This window comes from Rhinatrema bivittatum, chromosome 1 (genome assembly GCF_901001135.1).
Source record: "Rhinatrema bivittatum chromosome 1, aRhiBiv1.1, whole genome shotgun sequence".
Lineage (NCBI taxonomy): Eukaryota > Metazoa > Chordata > Amphibia > Gymnophiona > Rhinatrematidae > Rhinatrema > Rhinatrema bivittatum.
In genome coordinates, this window is record NC_042615.1 from 592,115,786 (window position 1) to 592,134,065 (window position 18,280).

General features: G+C 40.0%; 1 protein-coding gene across 1 annotated transcript in view; it reads left to right on the forward strand.

Moving 5' to 3' along the window:
- Positions 1-18,280, forward strand: part of FBN2 (fibrillin 2) — a 596,571-nt gene that overhangs the window by 204,333 nt on the left and 373,958 nt on the right. The window contains exon 8 of the mRNA XM_029619106.1: positions 14,003-14,128. Coding sequence (XP_029474966.1) covers positions 14,003-14,128 — 126 coding nt within the window. The remainder of the gene's footprint in view (positions 1-14,002; positions 14,129-18,280) is intronic.

An 18,280-nucleotide genomic window follows, 5' to 3' on the forward strand; every position in this document is an offset into this window, starting at 1 on the left:
GCTCTTATCAATAAATAATGCCAGGGACGGTAACTTTGAAATAGCCGTGCAGGCATATATGTATGCATTTGATAAATATACAATCTTATAAAATGTTAACAAAGAACACTTAACAGAAGCATCAGATCCAATCATGTAATAAAATAAATATCAATGTATTCTTTTATGGATCCTCTTTCCAAAAATGCAGAGGATATCATAACTACAATAAAATAGCAATAAGCATAACAATCATAAGAATTTAAGGCTTGCAATGGGTGCAGAACAGAACTAGGATTGTGCATATTATAACCCAACATGCAAAAATATATATATTCAGATCCTGGTGTCTCCTCAGTAACAGCAAAACAAACTCCCTCCACTGCCAAGCACTTTGTGAAGTAACACCTCAAAATATTATTAAAAAAAACACTTAGAACCATCTACATATCATACATTGAAAGCAGTAACTCTCAGGACTGAAACAGCAGCAAATGTATCCATGAAAAGGCAGCAAGGCAAACATTATACCAGACCTTGAACACTAATACACCACCTACTGGGCAAACAAGCCAGACTGTTTCAAATCCCTACAGAAAAACTACTTGCTAGCTGAAATATTGTACCTCTGTCACATATGTGCAACACAGACAGATCCTTACCTAAAACAGAATAAGAGACTACAAATTAGAAACAGAAGCACACAGTCAAGTCTGAAAGAGAGCCCAAGAAACCAGATTCTGGAGTGCAATACTGAAGAAAAAGCAAAATACAAATATATAAGAAATGTATATTCCCAAAGATGGCATATTCCAGTTGCTGAAAGTCATAATATCTTTTTTTTACCTTTGATGTCTGGTCTTTCTAATCAGTTGTTCCCAGTCTCTTTTTAACCTTGTTTATCTTTTCCTAATTCCTTTTTCAAGGTCTCTTTTATTCTTTATGTTTCTTCTCCTGTCTTCTTCCCTTCGACCCTCATACAGGCTCTCTTTCACACACATGCTTTCTCTCACACAAGCTTCCACTTTTGCATGCTTTCTCTCTCTCTCTCTCTCACACACACACACACACACACACACACACACACAGGCTTCCACTCCCACACTCTCTCTTACCCAGGCTCCCATTCTCACATGCAGGTTCTCACTCTCATATGCTCTGAAAGGTGCATCATTTAAAACCTAAAAGGTTTTAATGATGCACACTCAACGACAAACCTTTTCCATTGGAAAGAAATCATTAGACCTAGGGGTCACAAAATGAAACTCCAGGGAGGATGACTCAGAATCAATGTCAGGAAATATTTTTTCACAGAAAGGGTGGTGGATGCCTGGAATGCTCTTCCGGAGGAGGTGGTGAAGACAAAAACGGTAAAAGATTTCAAAGGGGCATGGGATAAACACTGTGGATCCCTTAATGCTAGAGGATGTGAATGAAGAAAAGAGTGCATGGATGTAACTTGCTAGTGTGGTGGTTACTACCCTTAACCAATAAGCCTTTATGCTGTTGATTCAACTCCATCATTGCTCTCTGCTTCAACAGCAGGGGAAAAAAAGGAAAAGGGGAATTAGATTCAGACAGCAACCAACAAGGACATTGAATTGCAAATCCTGGGAAAACAAATAAGCATGGGGGTAACTTGCTGATATGGTGGTTACTACCCTTAACCAATAAGCCTTTATGCAGTTGATGCAACTCTCCAACATTACTCTCTGAGGTAATGGGGAATTTGACTCAAACAACAACCAACAAGGGCTTTGACAGTCTGGGAAACTGATGACTATAAAGGTGGCTTGTATGGCCAGGAGTTGTTACCATAAGTTTGCTGGGCAGACTGGATAGACCATTTGGTCCTTTTCTGCCATCATTTCTATTTTTCTATGTTTCTCTCATTCACAGGTTCCCACACACACATACACAGGCTCTCACTCTTACATGCTGTCTCTCACATGCAGGCTCCCACTCCTACATGCTCACTTTCACATTCACAGGATCTTACACCCACATGCTCTCTCTCTCTTTCTCTCACACACAGTCTTCTTACTCCCATGCTTTCTGTCACATATACACTTAGGCTTTTCACTCCTATGCACTACCTCACACATATACACACACATGCTTCTCACTCCCATAATCTACACACACAAATACACATATATACACACACAGAGGCTTCTTAATCCCATGCTCTCTTTCAGACATACACACATTGACTATAGTAACTTCCGTCCTATCTCTTCACTTCCATTCCGCTCCAAAATTATAGAATATATAGTTCTAAAACAACTCACTAACTATCTAAATGAACACTCTCTACTCGACCAGTATCAATTCAGTTTCAGATCACACCACAGCACCAAAACACTTTTATTATCTAGTACAGATGTCATCCATTGAAGGTTTGATTCCGGTATGTCATATATCTTAATTTTTCTAGATCTATCTGCCACGTTCGACACCAACAGTCACGAGATATTACTTTCTCACTTTACCAGCATTGGCTTGACTGGCACAGTTATTTCCTGGTTTTAGTCCCTATCTACAGGTCCGGTCTCAACAAATACATATAAATTCTGCCACCTCATCATGGTTTACAATGAATACTTGAGTCCCGTAGGGTTCAGTACTTTCTGTTGTACTATTCAATATATATTTTTCTTCAGTCTGTCAACTGCTTTCAACCTTGGGTCTTTCCTATTGTATCTATGCAGAAGACATTTAATTTCCACTTTCCAACTCGACTGAACTGGCAATCCACAGCTCAACTCATTTCTCTTTGTTTATCCTCCATCAAGAAATGGTCGACCTACAATAAACTTTTCCTAAATCTTTCAAAAACTGAAATAATGATCCTTGGAAATCCTGCATTTAATGACATTCTAAACACCTTTTCCATTGACAATACTACAATTTATATATCTCAACAGGTCCAAAATCATTGTGTAATTTTTGACACCAAGTTAGATATGAAAACTCAAATTAAATCAGTCCTGAAATCCTCCTATTACAAATGACATTCCTTTTAGCATATTAAACCTTTACGTGAACCAAGTGACTCCAGAACTGTTCTCCAGTCACTAATACTCACAGGAATCGAGTATTGTAATTCCCTTTATGTCGGTCGACCCCAATCTACAATCAGTCCTCTCCAAATGGTACAAAATGCAGCTGCCTGTTTATTAACTAATGAAAAATTACATGAACACATTACACCAGTTTTATTTTCCTTGCACTGGTTATCTATACAGTGGAGAATACTATACAAAATACTATTTACCATATATAGTCTTATATATATTGTTAAAAGTCCATAGTTACTTGCCACCCTACATTTCTATTTACCTTTATATAACTTTAGATCAAAAAATCAATTCCTTTTCCAAGTACCTTCTCCCAGAACCACTGAGCTTGCAGTGACCCATGAACAGGCTTTTATTGCAGGTCCAATAATATAGAACTCCCCCTGAGATCCTTTCACCCTGAGATCCTTATCTAACATTAAGGATTTTAGAAAGGCCATAAAGCATTATTTGTTTAATCAAGCATTTAAAGATCTATGTGAATCTTAAATAATTTCTCTATTCTTTCTTTTCCATGTATTATATTTTCCCTCCAATTTGATTTTTATTCAGGCTTTAATATCCGGGCTTTGAATTGGTTATAAGTGTTTTATATGTTTTGTTTTTTTCTGTTTTATTATGATTGTACTATTTGTAACCCACCCCGAACATTGGAGGGGACGGACAATAAGTCCTTTTTAAATAAATAAATATATTGATGACATTGCAGGCCACAGGGTAGCCTGGTGGGAACCATCAAGCTGCAGCTTCCCCAAAAACCATTGGGTCAATGCTGGCAGATTGGTGATTGCCAGGTAATGTCCAGCAAGACCAGTGGGACATAGGAAGATGAATGTTAGAACAGCAACCTCACGAACTTTGGTGACTGGAGATGGAGATGTAAATGGCAAACTGAATGTGCCGTGTGGTCTTTGTCTGTCATCGTGTTCTATGTTTGTATATTTCTATGTTTATTACATCAGTATGGCAATTACGTTTTAATAAACTAAACTAAACGACATAGAACAGGGATGAGGCAGCTTCAGCCCATGGATCGTATCTGGTCTATTGCTCAGTTTCGTTCAGCTTGTGAAAAGATCCTGGGAAACAGCAGATCATGGTGGGAAGTGCTGCTCTGCTCTTGCTTGCTGCTCTCCTTTGCTCTTTCACCCGCCCCTCCTCAGAAACAGCTGATTGCTGTTGCGGCCCATCTGTAAAAGGCTCCCTACTCCTGGCATAGAGAGTGACAGGGCTTGGGTGTTCAATTAAATATGGGGACTTATTTGCTCATCCATTTAGGATGATAGAGAACCAAAGAGGGTGACAACCAAAATTTACTTAGATAAGGAACGGTATTCAACAAGCAGTCAAGCTTTTATGGAAAGCAGCTGGGATACTGTAAATCTTTAGCAGTGTAGACCAGAATAACTGAGCAGATTGATCTCTAGCTGCCATCATTTACTATGTTATTGTGTATTTGTTGGTACATTGAAAGAGGCAGAAAACGGCAAACTAATGTAAGCAGTAATGAAAAAAAAAAAATAGACAAGTATTGCTGTGCAAAGAATTAAAAACAAAATAAACACAAATATATAAATAAATATAAAGGTATGCTACTTTATTAAATAATTAAATGCATATATTGAAATGTAAGTCCCACATATTAAAATATAACATGGTCCTTTTTTGACAATAATGCCTGCATCAGGGGTCAATAAACATCACATTATGCATTAATTAAAAAACACCAATATTCATAACTCTTTCATTATAATAAACAGTGAAAATGGTAGCACGTGACAAGTTTGCTATTTAGTTCCTTATTGCAGTGCTAAATTGTTATTTGTGAAAGGCATTTAAGTCACTATCAAACTTTACTTCTGAGCTGGGTGTTATTTTTTCCAACTTTGAAGTTACAGGAAATTGTGTTATAATTCTGCACATTAATTTTTTGAAGCGAGGACCTACATACTCAAATAAGATGTACTGCTACTCAGTTTTTGTTTGTCTTTTTAAAAGGTATCTCAGCCTACCAAACTCCAGATTTCTCCAAGACCAATATGACTACTAAAGCTGCACTAACAAACTGTGTAGATGACAATGTCTTGAAAAATGTTAGGTGTGACAGGAAGAATTGGCAGTTTAGCACAGTCAGCATTGACCTTGAGGAGGAGCTGCCTGCCAAAATAAATAACCAAGGACCAGATTTAAGCCATGAATAGACAGATTTACAGTTTATCAAACTATGATACTGTGTAGAATAATTGTCTGTTTTGTCATCCTGAATAATCTCACGTATATTGAAATGTCTGAGAGTTGAGGGAGGGAGGAATTCCCATTCACAAAGGCCCCAGAAGGAAAAAATAATTTTTGGTGAAAGGCAAACTAAGGTCTGGATTTTCTAAGGTCGCAGAACTTAGAGAATACGGCGGTAAGGGGGGGCGGGGGGCGAAGCGAGAGGCCGGCTTCCGCCCCCAGTAGCGCCATCGTAAAAGGTGGTGCTATTGGGCGCGCTACTGGCAGCGAAAAGGATTCTTACCTTTTCGCCGCAAGCGAAGTTTCCGCCGCGTCCACCCCGACGATGCCCCGACTCCTCCCTGATCTAGCATTGCACGCGAAAAGTCCCTTTTATGATCCCCTAAGTATGGTGAAAAAATAAATAAAAGCAGAATGCTGCCTCCCATGCAGTCAGTCAACCTATTTTATTTGGGGTCCTTTTTTGGAACATTATTATTATATCAAGTATATCAAAATGCTGGGCCTTCTAAATCTCTAAACCATCTTTTACCTTCTGATACTTTAGCATTTTAGTACCTCTTAAGTTAATTAATAGATATGATTTTTCACTTAAGCATCTGAGCAAGGTGCTGTGACTCTAAACCTTTTGCTTCCTGTCCATCATTTGAGTATTCATTATTGTGCATTGTTTAATAATTCATCATCTGATTACAAGAAAATGATCTGGAAAAATTCTAGAAAGAAATAAAAAATTGTGATAGTCTTTCTTTTTCTGTGTTCTTACTATATTTGAGTATTCATTCAATAATGTTTTCTTTTTTAATGAGGCAGGTTTTATTTACCTTGGTTTTATTTACCTTGGTCATTCTTTTGTTATCTCAGTGTTAATCTCTCTTTTGCCTTCTCTTCATTCCAAGTTGCATTTTATCCCTGTTTTATTGTAACTGCTACCTTATTCTTCTATCACTTGTTAATGTTTTTAAGTTATTAAGTATTTATTCTGTTGTCACACCTTGTTATTTGTAAACCGGCATGATGCGACTCCCATCGCGAATGCCGGTATATAAGAAATTTAAATAAATAAATAAATAAATTTGTGGTTGAATGATGTGCCATATTTCTTTCTGTTGCTTAACCTGTGCGCAATGCTTGTTCCGGACACACAGCAGGACAACATGCAAAAGATGTAGCTGAAAGCATTTCTAGAGTGGCTCAGAGGTTACCAGACTTTGTTCTGCTGTTTTTGCCAACTGATTCATCATGTAATAATACTCAGCATAAGCTTAACAGTTTTAGAGTCATAAATTCTGGCTGACAAAGCAGCTAGGCTGTTTAGTTTGGCTGACCCACATTGTCTCAATGCCTGCATATGCGATGTGTGTTCCACATCTCCAGATAAAGTCCTCATACTCAGTCACAGTTGTCTTCATCATCTTTGCTGTCTTTCATATGCAGTAGAAGAGATGCAGACTTTGAAACCTTAAGCTTCTTTTGTTGTATGACACGATCATCTTCTAGAATATCAAAGAGAATAAAGTCCCTGGATAGTCCATGGCAGTGCTGTGCCACCATTCCTAAGCATACAGGCTAATATTCACAAAACCTGAGAGGTCAATTTTCAAAAGGTTTAGGCCTAAAATGGCCCTTTTGAAAATTCACTAAGGTTGAGTGTGTAATTTTGGGATTTTATTTTCACTAGGCTCCTGAATTTAGGGCCCTGAAAAAAGGGGGTGGCTACAGGGGCAAAAGTAGGGCAGGGAAAAAGCTTAGCACTGATTTTCGGCACTAGATATCTATCTTAGGAACCTAAGTCTAGGAAAATAAATAGCAGACCTAAATTTAGGTGAATTTTCAGCTGCAAACGTACTGGCTCATTTATCATTTCGCATTAAGGACCTAACGCCTACAATAAATAGTGCAAGATAGGAGGAGTTAATGGAAATGAGGGTCTCCGTGCAGGATTTTGCATGAGAGAGAGAGAGAGAGCCAATATGCCATGCTATATATGCACCACTGTAAGAGGGGACACTTTCAGCTCAGAGTGGGTTGACGCTAGCTAGACTGCATTGCACAAATCAACTTCTCTTGTTGGTACCTTTCATCGATTTAAATGACAGAAATTTTTCAGTGAATTCACATTTGCAGTTAATTCCTCTGACTGTGTATGTAAACCACTCCCCCCCCCCCCCCCCAACCCACCCTACCCGCTCAAGCCCACCCCGAACAGTGGCACATATATAGCATCTTATATTGACTCTATACAGAGGCTTTCTCTCTCTCTGTCTCTCTCATCTAAACTCCAAAAATCGCACAGCAAGCGCTGCGAAGGTGTATTGCGAGGTGCGAAAATGCATTGCGCTTTACGGAAATTACCTATGCGATGCGGAAGCTGGGAAATTAGCCTAACCATGCCTATTTGTTTTTATCACGGGCGCATTTTCTGCTATTTTTCCAGTATTTTGAAAAATCTCCCAGATTTGTACATTTGGCTGAAAATTGTTACCTAACTTGGGTGCCTGAATTTAAGGACTCAGCTTCTTTTGAATATTGGCCTCGGAGTTCCTAAATTTATGCACCTAATTTTGATGTCTAATTTCAACCAAACTTAGACATAGATTCATCAAAATGCTATCAATATAGCGGAAATAGTGCCTGCAATAAAAAAGGGGGTGTGGTTAGGCTAACATGGCAATGGTAATGCTTTTCTCCATTTTAGAATAATAGTTGAAATCATACCTGTCTTTCGTACATTTGGCCTTTCCCCCCACTATTTTATTAAAATCTTTGTACAGTCTGACTTTAAAGCTCCTACTCAACCACATTATGCCGCCTCTTATTCTTTTGCATATTTAGTTGTATTTAATATCCTGGGAAGGACCTCTGAGGAGCACTGGAGCAGGAGAAGGTGGATAAATTAGGGGAGAACTTGGGAAAGAAGAGAGGCAGGCAGGAGGAGTCTGGAGTGGAGAGAATACACAACGGTCCTATGTCCTTGATTGGTAGCAAAGTGTTGTAATGTACTGTAAATGTTTCTCCTCAGACTATAATTTTAATGTCCAGTATAACTGCAGTGTTATCCTTGAAACATTTTCGCCACAGTGCCTTATAGCTAAAATCAGTGCTTTTTTTCTGGAAAGAAAGGTGCAGGTACTCCACGTGCAGGATGCATTTTTTTTTTTTGAGGGACCACAGGGCAAATTAAGCAGGTGGAGAAAAAAGATGCCAGTGCTCTGTAGTGGCAAATACCCTCTGAAAAAAAGTCTTGGCTATAATGTACAGAAACGTATAAGGTTATTTTCCTTTGGTATCCAGCCATATATTTTATATATACAGTATATAATGAACTTCCTATTACCACATTACCATTTGCATGCAGTCTTTTAACACTCCTTTAGCTGATGATGTTGTTTGCTCTGCTCTTTTCTTGGTTTCCAGGTGAGATAAGTGATTTCTCACGACATCCGGGATAACTTTCTGCATGCATCCGTGCATCTTCTTGCTAGGTGCCAACTGCCGACTGTTATAGTGTAATATTTCCCACACACACCAAAAAAAACCATGGACGGAGCACAAAAACTGAGATTCTGTTTTGACTTAATTACTCAGAGGGCAGTTTTCACACTGCCTTCTGAAGTGTGCAAAGTCCAAGGGGTACTCTTTACATGGAGACTGCACCTACTTTTCGTGCTGATACTTTTTTCCTAGTACAGCTACACACATTTTTAACACTATGCATGTACTTGTAAACACTCCCCCCCCCCTTTGCACTCCTGCACCTCCACAATTAGTGGCACTATGATCTTAATTTTACCTCAAAATTGCTTTTTATAAAAATTCTGGGTATTTTATGTCCATTAATCTATGAATGATGTTTAAAATGTTCATTTTGGAATAGGCTGTCCATCCCCTGTAAAATGACAGAAGGTGTTTTCTCTCACATATAATTTTATTCACACGTAGGGCGGAGAATTTACTAAGGCCCCATTTCTTTAGGTGAAGAACTGTTTTACCTCCCCCCGCCCAAAGAAATTGCTTGGAAAATTGCCCTCATAGTGTTCTAGTTTACTAAATCACATCAGATGATGATCTATCCTGCTGCATCAAACTTTCAGCCTTAAGTCGAATCTTTAAGGTTTTATGTGAATTACTTGATCTGTGATTTTTTTTTTTTTTTTTTTTTGCCATTGAATGAACTTCTGAAAGCGCTGCCATGCTTAGCTGTGAATTTCCAAATAAGGATATTATTTCAAAGGTTATTTTTATTGAACAAAAGTTGCTCCCCCACTCTCCTTAGACTTTCACATGTTGCCACACTCTGTAAAGATCGCTTAGTAAAATAAATTTTAAAACCTAATCCTCTGGGTAGGGCCTATTTGTCAAAATAAATGAAAGCTACTCAAGGAATGTAAAATAGAGTTTGGTAGTCATCAGTTAATCTTTAAATTACTGAATATATATACAGTATAGAATAGATTGTTTGGACTGGGATATGTCATTCTTCAGAAAAAAACCTGAACTCAAGGCAATTTACAAAGTTTCAAAAGCCTAATTCAGAACATCAATAAATCATTAAATTCATCAATTTACATTATGGGGCAGATTTTAAAAGCCCTGCACACGTAAATCCAGCCGGATTTACATGCGCAGGGGACTTGCACGCCGGTGCGCCCATGTTGTGTAGGCCGCCGGCACGCGCAAAGTCCTGGGGCTTTGCTTGGGGGGGTGTTGTGGGGGCAGCGCGGCATTCCGGGGGTGGGGCCGTGGGCGTGGTGCCAGCCTAGGGGCGTTCCAGGGGCGTGGCCGAGGCCTCCGAACCAGGTCCCGGGCTGGGGAATGGCACACCGGCAGCTGGCCGGCGCGCGCAAGTTACGCCTGCCTTGGGCAGGGGTAACTTTCTGAACAAAGGTGGGGGGGGGATTTAGTTAGGGCTGGGGAGTGGGTTAGGTAGGGGAAGGGAGAGGAAGGTGGGGGGGGGGGGGTGCAGAAAAAAAGTCCCCTCCAAGGCTGCTCTGATTTTGGAGCGGCCTCGGAGGGATCAAAGGCAGGCTGCTCGACTCAGCGTGCGCATGTTGCACAATTGTGCACCCCCTGCGTGCGCCGACCCTGGATTTTATAACATGCGTGCGGCAGGGCGCGCATGTTATAAAATCGGGTGTAGATTTGTTCGCGCCTAGTTGTGCGAACAAATCTACGCCAGCGCATAACTTTAAAAGTCTACCCCTGTATATATATAGATATATATATAGAGAGAGAGATACCCACAATTTCAAAATCAGAGTTTGATAGATTATAGCACAGCATTGCAGAAGAAATACAAAAACAGAGAAAGGAATTAAGAAAACCTCATTAAAGGAAAAGGATGATTTGATCTGCTGTTCCAAGCTTCTCTTTTTGCTGATTATGCATTAGGGAAACTCTTCCAAGTACCTACAGGATCAAAAAACTCCAGGCACGTTAAATCTTTTTTTTTTTTTCCTTCCTACATGGATGGATGTTTCTTGATGGCTCACTGTGGCTTTAATGTATCAGTTTAGTGGCCCCACTTCCTATACTTGCATGTCACAGTTCTTTTGTAGTAGTGTAGGTAAGTAGCTCTGGTGTACGTACTGTGCCCAGCCGCCCTTTCCTACTAAGAGCCTACTCGACCTGCCTTGTCTCCCTATTTCTTTCTGCCTGTCCTGAGCATAACGGAATTCTGTCATTATTCTGGTAGCTACCACCTCTACTGGTAGACCAATCCAGGCATGCATTGCTCTTTCTCACTAAACAATTATTCCTCACATTAGCCCAGAATCTCAATCTATCAGACATCCTATCGTAATCCATTGTCCTTGAGCATCTTGTACTTATTCAGAACCTGCTAGGCGCTTGAATGTCTCTGTCTCTTAACATTCCAGTAGATGTGTGAAGATGGTTCGTGCTTGCTAGGATTAAAAGGTTTCGGCTGCTTCAAAATACAGCAGCTAGGTTACTGTCTGGGCTGGGGTGGCGGTGGGAAATGTTTGATCATAATCACCCCCCCTCACCATCCTACACAGTATGCACTGGCTCCCTGTTGAAGCAAAATATGTTTAAATTCCTCTGCCTGACTTTTAAATGTTTACATAAGGCCTCCCTAAATATGTCAGAGAGTTTGCATACTTATATACCTAGCAGATCCCTTAGATCCTCACAGCAAGATCTTTTATCCTTTCTGTCACTTTCAGAGGTTCACTTGGCTTCTGCCAGATGACTGGCCTTTAATTATTTTGAACCAGTCCTCTAGATTTCTGCCCCTTAGGAATTCAGGGATCAGTGAAACTATGTGAGCTTCAGTAAGCTAGCTAAGGCTTGGGAAGGAAGCTTCCTTGATTGATCTCTTTCCTGGGACCAGATGGGCTTAGTGGGCACTGGGTAACTTAGGGGGGTTATTTACTAAAGCTATCGCACGCTAAAAAGGGGTGGAGTCGGGGGCGGCATCTGTCCTGGAAGAGGAGGAGTCGGGGCGGACGCTGCGAAGACAGCATAGACAGCGAAACGGTAAGCTTCTGTATCGCTGCCTATTTCATGCCGAATAACGACACCTTTTATGGTGTCGTTATTCGGCACGATGCCGGCAGTGATCGCACCGTGAAGGTGCGATCACTGCCGGCTATCGCAGGACCTCCCCCCCCCCTCCGTTCCGCCCCCCCTGTACCCCGGGATTCAGAGAGCCTGGTGGTGTTACTAAATCCAGGCCTCAGTTTGGATTTATATATTAATTTAATTGCCTACATTATATCTCATTTATTTTCAATTGAATTATGTTTTTAAATGTCTAGAATGTGTGATTAAGTTCTTTTTTTGTATTATATGGTGTGTTTTCTTTACTCTAAGCTGCCTCCGTGTTAATTAAAGAAAGGCAGAAATCAGATTTTAATAAACAGAAATGTTGGGTGAGTTGGCACCAGTGTACATTGGGAGAGACTCTCCAGTAACATTTCTCATTTTCTCCCGTATTTCTTTCTGAATTTCATTTTGACTTCTCTGGATCCCTTTATCAACCTCACTCTCCATCATTGATTTTTCTTAGTCACGTCTCCTTTCATTGCTTTCCTTTTGTCTCCTCCCTTATTTCCCTCTTTCATTCTCCTCCCCTTACTCCTTCTTCTAGCTCTCTTCTCCTCCTCCCTCCTGTTCATCAACCCTTTTTGCTCTTGTTCCATTAATAAATCACCTTCCTGTGCATTACTAGATCTTTCCATCCCTTTCTCTGCATTTTATTCCCCTGTCAGAGGTGGTGCTGCACTCTTTGTCATGATGTGGGGCTAAAGGGGGAAGCCAGGAAATAGCGAGTGGCACCATGAGACACAGTGGAACCTCTTCTGCTTCTGTTCTGTGTCTCATACAGAGCTGCAAGGTTCTGGGTAAAGCATTTAAACATTCCTGGCAACCTTAGAAAATCAATTAAAGGAGATTTACTATATAGCCCTTCAATCAACCTTTCAATATAAAAGATGCCCATTAATTTTTTTTTATTTTCAGGTATGAATGTTTTGCCAAAAAAGTCACCTTACCTCTTCATTTCTTTCTTTTCAACCTCTCATCTTTTCATCTCATCTCCTATCATTACCTTTCTATTTCTTCCTCACTGAATGTTCATTTTCAACACTCAGTTGTGCATTTTTCTGTCTGCTGTCTACCACGTACTGTCAACATGATGAGCAGCGTTTGGCTTTGTGTATTCATTCAGTACCTCACACTTACTGTATTCTCAGCTGTCAGAATCTTATTCTTTTACCTCACACATTCTCAGCAGTCGGATTCCCCTTTCCGTTAGACACACGCTCAGCAATCATGTCCCTTGTCCCACATGCTCAGAAAACATATCCACTTCCTTTCCTATTTGGTCTCTACTTATTCTTCTCCCTCTCTGTCTCTCAGCCATACATATGCACATTTGCACGCATGCACACACACACACACACACACACACTCCTTTTCAGAAATCACACTTCTCTTTCACACTCTCTCAGCTGCTACTCTTCTCTTCCTCAGTCCTCCTTCCCTTTCGCTCTTTCTCTTCTGTGTCTTTGTTTTTTCTCCCTATTATCACTCTCCTTCTGCCCTCTCTCCCTCCCCTTATCAGCTTGTCTCTTTCTCTCTCTCTCTCTCTCTCTCTCTCTCTTCTCCCTCTCTTCCTCCTCTTTCATTGCTCACTTCCCTCGTAGGAGCATACAAGAAGCAGTCCTCTGCACTGGGCAGCAGATCTTCTGCCTCCCATCTTCTGTGTGCTCAGCAGAAGAGCAGGAGAGCCAATAGGCTGTAGGAGGCGGGAGCAGCAGATGCCGACAGAACCACCTCATTTCTGTCCCTGTAACTGGGTGCTAAGCCCCACTGGTGCTGCACTGACTGACACTTCTGTTAAGATTTGCGACTGGGGCCCCAAAGCACTGGGATCTAAGACCCACAGACGCCGGATCAAGCAGGGGCATTTCCCAGCTATGAAACTGGGAGAATGAGCAGCACTTGCAGGAGACCCAATCTGATTGGGGTTCTAGCCAAAAAACTGGGGGACTTGCCCCCTCCCCAAAAGAAAGAAAGAAGGACAAGAAAGGATATAGCTTCTTATCTCTGCCTGCATTTTATGAATTCTAAATAAAACATTGTCACCTGGGATTTTTTTTTCATTCTGCTTTTAAACAATATGCCACCTCCCCTACTCCTTTCCAGTCACTTACATTATTCCTTGTTCTTTCCTTGAACAGATATTGATGAATGCAGCATCATTCCAGGGATCTGTGACAGTGGCAAGTGCTCCAATACCATTGGAAGCTACTTCTGTAGTTGTCCACGTGGCTATGTAGCTTCAATAGATGGCTCTCACTGCATTGGTAAGTGTAATGTGCGCACTGGCTTTTGTTTTTTATAATGGCATAGAATACAGGTGCAGGGAAAGTCCTACAATAACAAAATCACCTGCAGACAGTGACACATATGTTTTAATAAGCTGTGTTATATGAGTATTTAAACAATTATTCTGATTATGACTAAACCATTTAGCGATACACACAACATACCCCTTGAATTTATGATAACATGAACCCTTCCTCCCAACAGTCATTAACATTTCCACAACGGGTTCCTTTCTGAAGTACACTAATCGTTGAACAACAAGTTCTCATGTTATATTTTTCTTGCTAATCTTACTATTATCTTTTGTTTGATCTCGTTATTTACTATAATACTATCTAGAACTCCCGTCTACGACAGGTTACAGTATTGCGTTACAAATGTCTTTTTTCATGTATTGCGTTGTTTCAAATGTAAACCGGAGTGAAGGCATTTAGCTAAACTTCATTTTTATATACCAATCAAATAAATAAATAAATAAAATAAATAAATAAATTATGAAATAAGTAGAACAAATATAATGGAAAACAAATTTTCAGTATTAACATCGGTTCAATTTTACTGCTATGAATTATTTTCCTTTTTGTTGTTCAAACAGTAGGCTGGAGCTTTCCTGATTAACTGGTATTTCATGAGTTGCCAGCACAAGGTTTGGGGGCAGAAGATTGGTCTAGTGGTTACTGGATTAAGCTGTAGTTTAGGAGGCATTCTGGGGCATGAGTCCTAGACTCCCTTTTGCCTGTGGCAATTTATATTGCTATCTTCCTGTGCTTCTGAGTTCCATTGGAAAGCAAGGTATCTCTTTTTTTATGGTCAAATTCTAAAAAAAATGTTATGAGTGTTGTTTTCTGGATAGTATAGTCAGTGACACCAAATAGGAACATACAAATCAGAACTTATTGGACTACATTTTCAAAGAGGTGCAGTAAATAAGTAAAATATACACTATCATACACAAAAAATACAGTGAATTTTCGGAAATCTATAGATTTCTTGTCTTAATACAGAAAATCCCCCAATTCAGATTCATTCGATGTCAAAAGGCTTAATTCATCAAGGTCTTTTCCCATAGATACAGAAGACAAAAGGAGACCTAATGAATCAGACCTAATGAATCAGAGTGTCAAATGCTTATGTGTTAAGAGTCTACTTTGAACATACTTTTGTATCCATGCTTGATAATTTATCATAGTTTATATATCTATTTTTTAAGGAGCATCACACAAGTAGTATTGGGAAATTCAACAAAAACTCATTCACTAAAAACATTTGTAGTGAAATAACTTGCCACCAGTCTATATTAACATATAAACTACTGAAAACCAGAGCGATAAACAATAATGGGGTATTTTATACTAATACCAACATGGTCACTAAAAGTGTGGATTATACACAAAGGGCAAAGAAAAATATATAGCTCGTAAAGGAAATTATAATCTGTAACCTCCTAGAAAGCATAAATGTGTATCTCGCATCTCGAGATACACATCCAAGCCCTGGATCCCTATTGTTTTGAACATACTACTGGTATAATCTGGATACTACACCTAATCTAACATTATGCCACTTTGGGACATTTTGGAAAGGAGTTTGTTTGGCGGGTAGCTTTATCCTAAAAGAGCAGCTGCTACAGATAATTGTCAGAAATCTTTTTGAATATATATTGAAACAGTAAGGTAGTTTAGGGATAATTAATAAATAAAAGTAAACAAAAGGAGATTGAGGATGATTATATGCTCCAGTGCATCATATGACTACAGTCTAATGCTATTGCTGGTAAAAGGCTGCGGATTGTTCCCTGCATTGATGGCTGATACAGTTTCACCTCTAGTTTTGCATTGGCAGATTTTATACAGTTATATTTTGACTGAAAGCAGGTTAGGGCTTTCAATTGGATAACAGTCCTGTATTTACCCATTCAGTGTCACTCATGATATATACATTTCTATCATGTTTCCTCTCAGCCTTCTCTTAAGGCTGAGAGGAAACATGATAGAAATGTATATATCATGAGTGACACTGAATGGGTAAATACAGGACTGTTATTTACTTTTTCAAATAATACAAAAGCAAGGGGACACTCCATGGAAATAACAGCCAATAGATTTAAAACAAATTGTAGAAAGTACTTTACTTTTCACTCGGCGCAAAATCAAGCTGTGGAATCTGTTGCCAGAAACAAGGTCAAGGTGACTAGCAAATCAGGGTTTAAAAGAGGTTTGGACTAGTTCTGGAGGAAAAGTCACAAGAAAGCAAGACTTACCATACTGGGTCAAACCAAGAGTCCATCAAACCCAGTATCCTGTTTCCAACAGTGGCCAATCCAGGTCACAAGTACTTGACAGGATCCCAAGCAGTAGATAGATTTCAAGCTGCCTATCCCAAGAATAAGCAGTGGATTTCTGCAACTCCATCTTAATAATGGTTTATGAATTTTTCCTCCAGGGATTTGTCCAAACCGTTTTTAAATGCAGCTACACTATTAGCTTTCACCACATCCTCTGGCAATGAATTCCAGAGATTAATTTTTCGTTGAGTAAAATAATATTTTCTTATTAGTTTTAAATGTATTACCTAGTAACTTCATTGTGTGTCCTATAGTCATTGTACTTTTTGAAAGAGTAAACAACTGATTAACATTTACTCATTCCATTCCACTCATTATTTTATAATAAAACATTATTAACCAGGTCAACTAGGGAAAGCCATCGCTATTTCTGAAAATGAACAAGGAGTGAATCTATCATTGGGATCTGCCAAGTACCTGTGACCTGGACTGGCCACTGTCAGACATGATGCTGGGCTCGATTGACCTTGATCTGACCCAGCATGGCATTTATGTTTTAAAATTATTTTCTATTTACTCTTATACCCACAGAGCCAAAGACTGAAATATGTGATGTGGAGCCAAACACATTACAGAGAAATTGGGACCTGAATCTAGAAATATTACAAAAACAAACTGGAAGCAAAAGTAATACAAAACAATTAAGCTCTGGAATTTGTTGCTGGAGGGTGTGGTTAATGCAGTTAGTGTAGCTGGGTTTAAAAAAGATTTGGATAAGTTCTTGGAGGAGAAGTCCATTAACTGCTATCAATCAAGTTGACTTAGGGAATGGCCTCTGCTATTAATTGCATCAGTAGTATGGGATCTTCTTAGTGTTTGGGTAATTGCCAGATTCTTGTGGCCTGGTTTGGCCTCTGTTGGAAACAGGATGCTGGGCTTGATGGACCCTTGGTCTGACCCAGCATGGCAATTTCTTATGTTCTTATGTTCTGAAATTTGTAAGATTAGGAGAGTACAAATACATTTTTAAAACTTATACAATCAAAGAATAAAATCATTTTTTAAAACTGCTTTAAGTGTAACTTGTTACTAGAACTTCAGAACCAAAGAGACATAAAAAGATTGCCTAAAACATTTTCCTACTTACATGCCTTAATCCTTGGTATAGGATTAGATGCAGAAATTTCACTGTACTGCCACATAGCTGTGCAAACAGACCTCACCATGTGAGGCTGAAGTAGCTCTGTTCATGTACCTCTTTCTGGCTCTTGTGTTTATGCTAATCTCTTTAATTAAACTCCTGAATTCCAAAAATTAATTATAAAATGGCAATTTCCAGTTCAGTTACTGCCACAGATAAACTTCGTTTCTCATAGATCCAAAGAGGGTTATGTGAATAACTTTACATGCAGAGATTGTTGGCAGTGATGCACGAATGTGTTACGCTGGCCGACCGCGGAGCCCGCAACTGGCCTTCCTTACCTGGCGCTGCACCACCAGCCGGGGGCGAGCCCTGGCTCTTCGGTGATGTGGAGAGGGTGCCCCCGGCGCAGCTCTCCTCTTCACAGCCCTGCTTGTCGCCGGCGGGTCTTGGAGTGCGGCAGAGATGCTGCCACCGTCTGCTCCTCGCATCCGGTCCCCCTAGGCGCACACACGCGCCTCTCTAGTTCATTTAAAAGGCCCACGGCAGGCAAGGGCTGCCAGCCCTTCCCGATGATGTCATTGATCTGGGACTATTTAAGGCAAGCTCTGACAGTCAGAGCTTGCCTTGGCAACAGGTCTACATGCTTCCTGTTGTGTGCTTTATTGCTGCTCGTCCCAGTTCCAGCACCTGCTCCAGCATTCC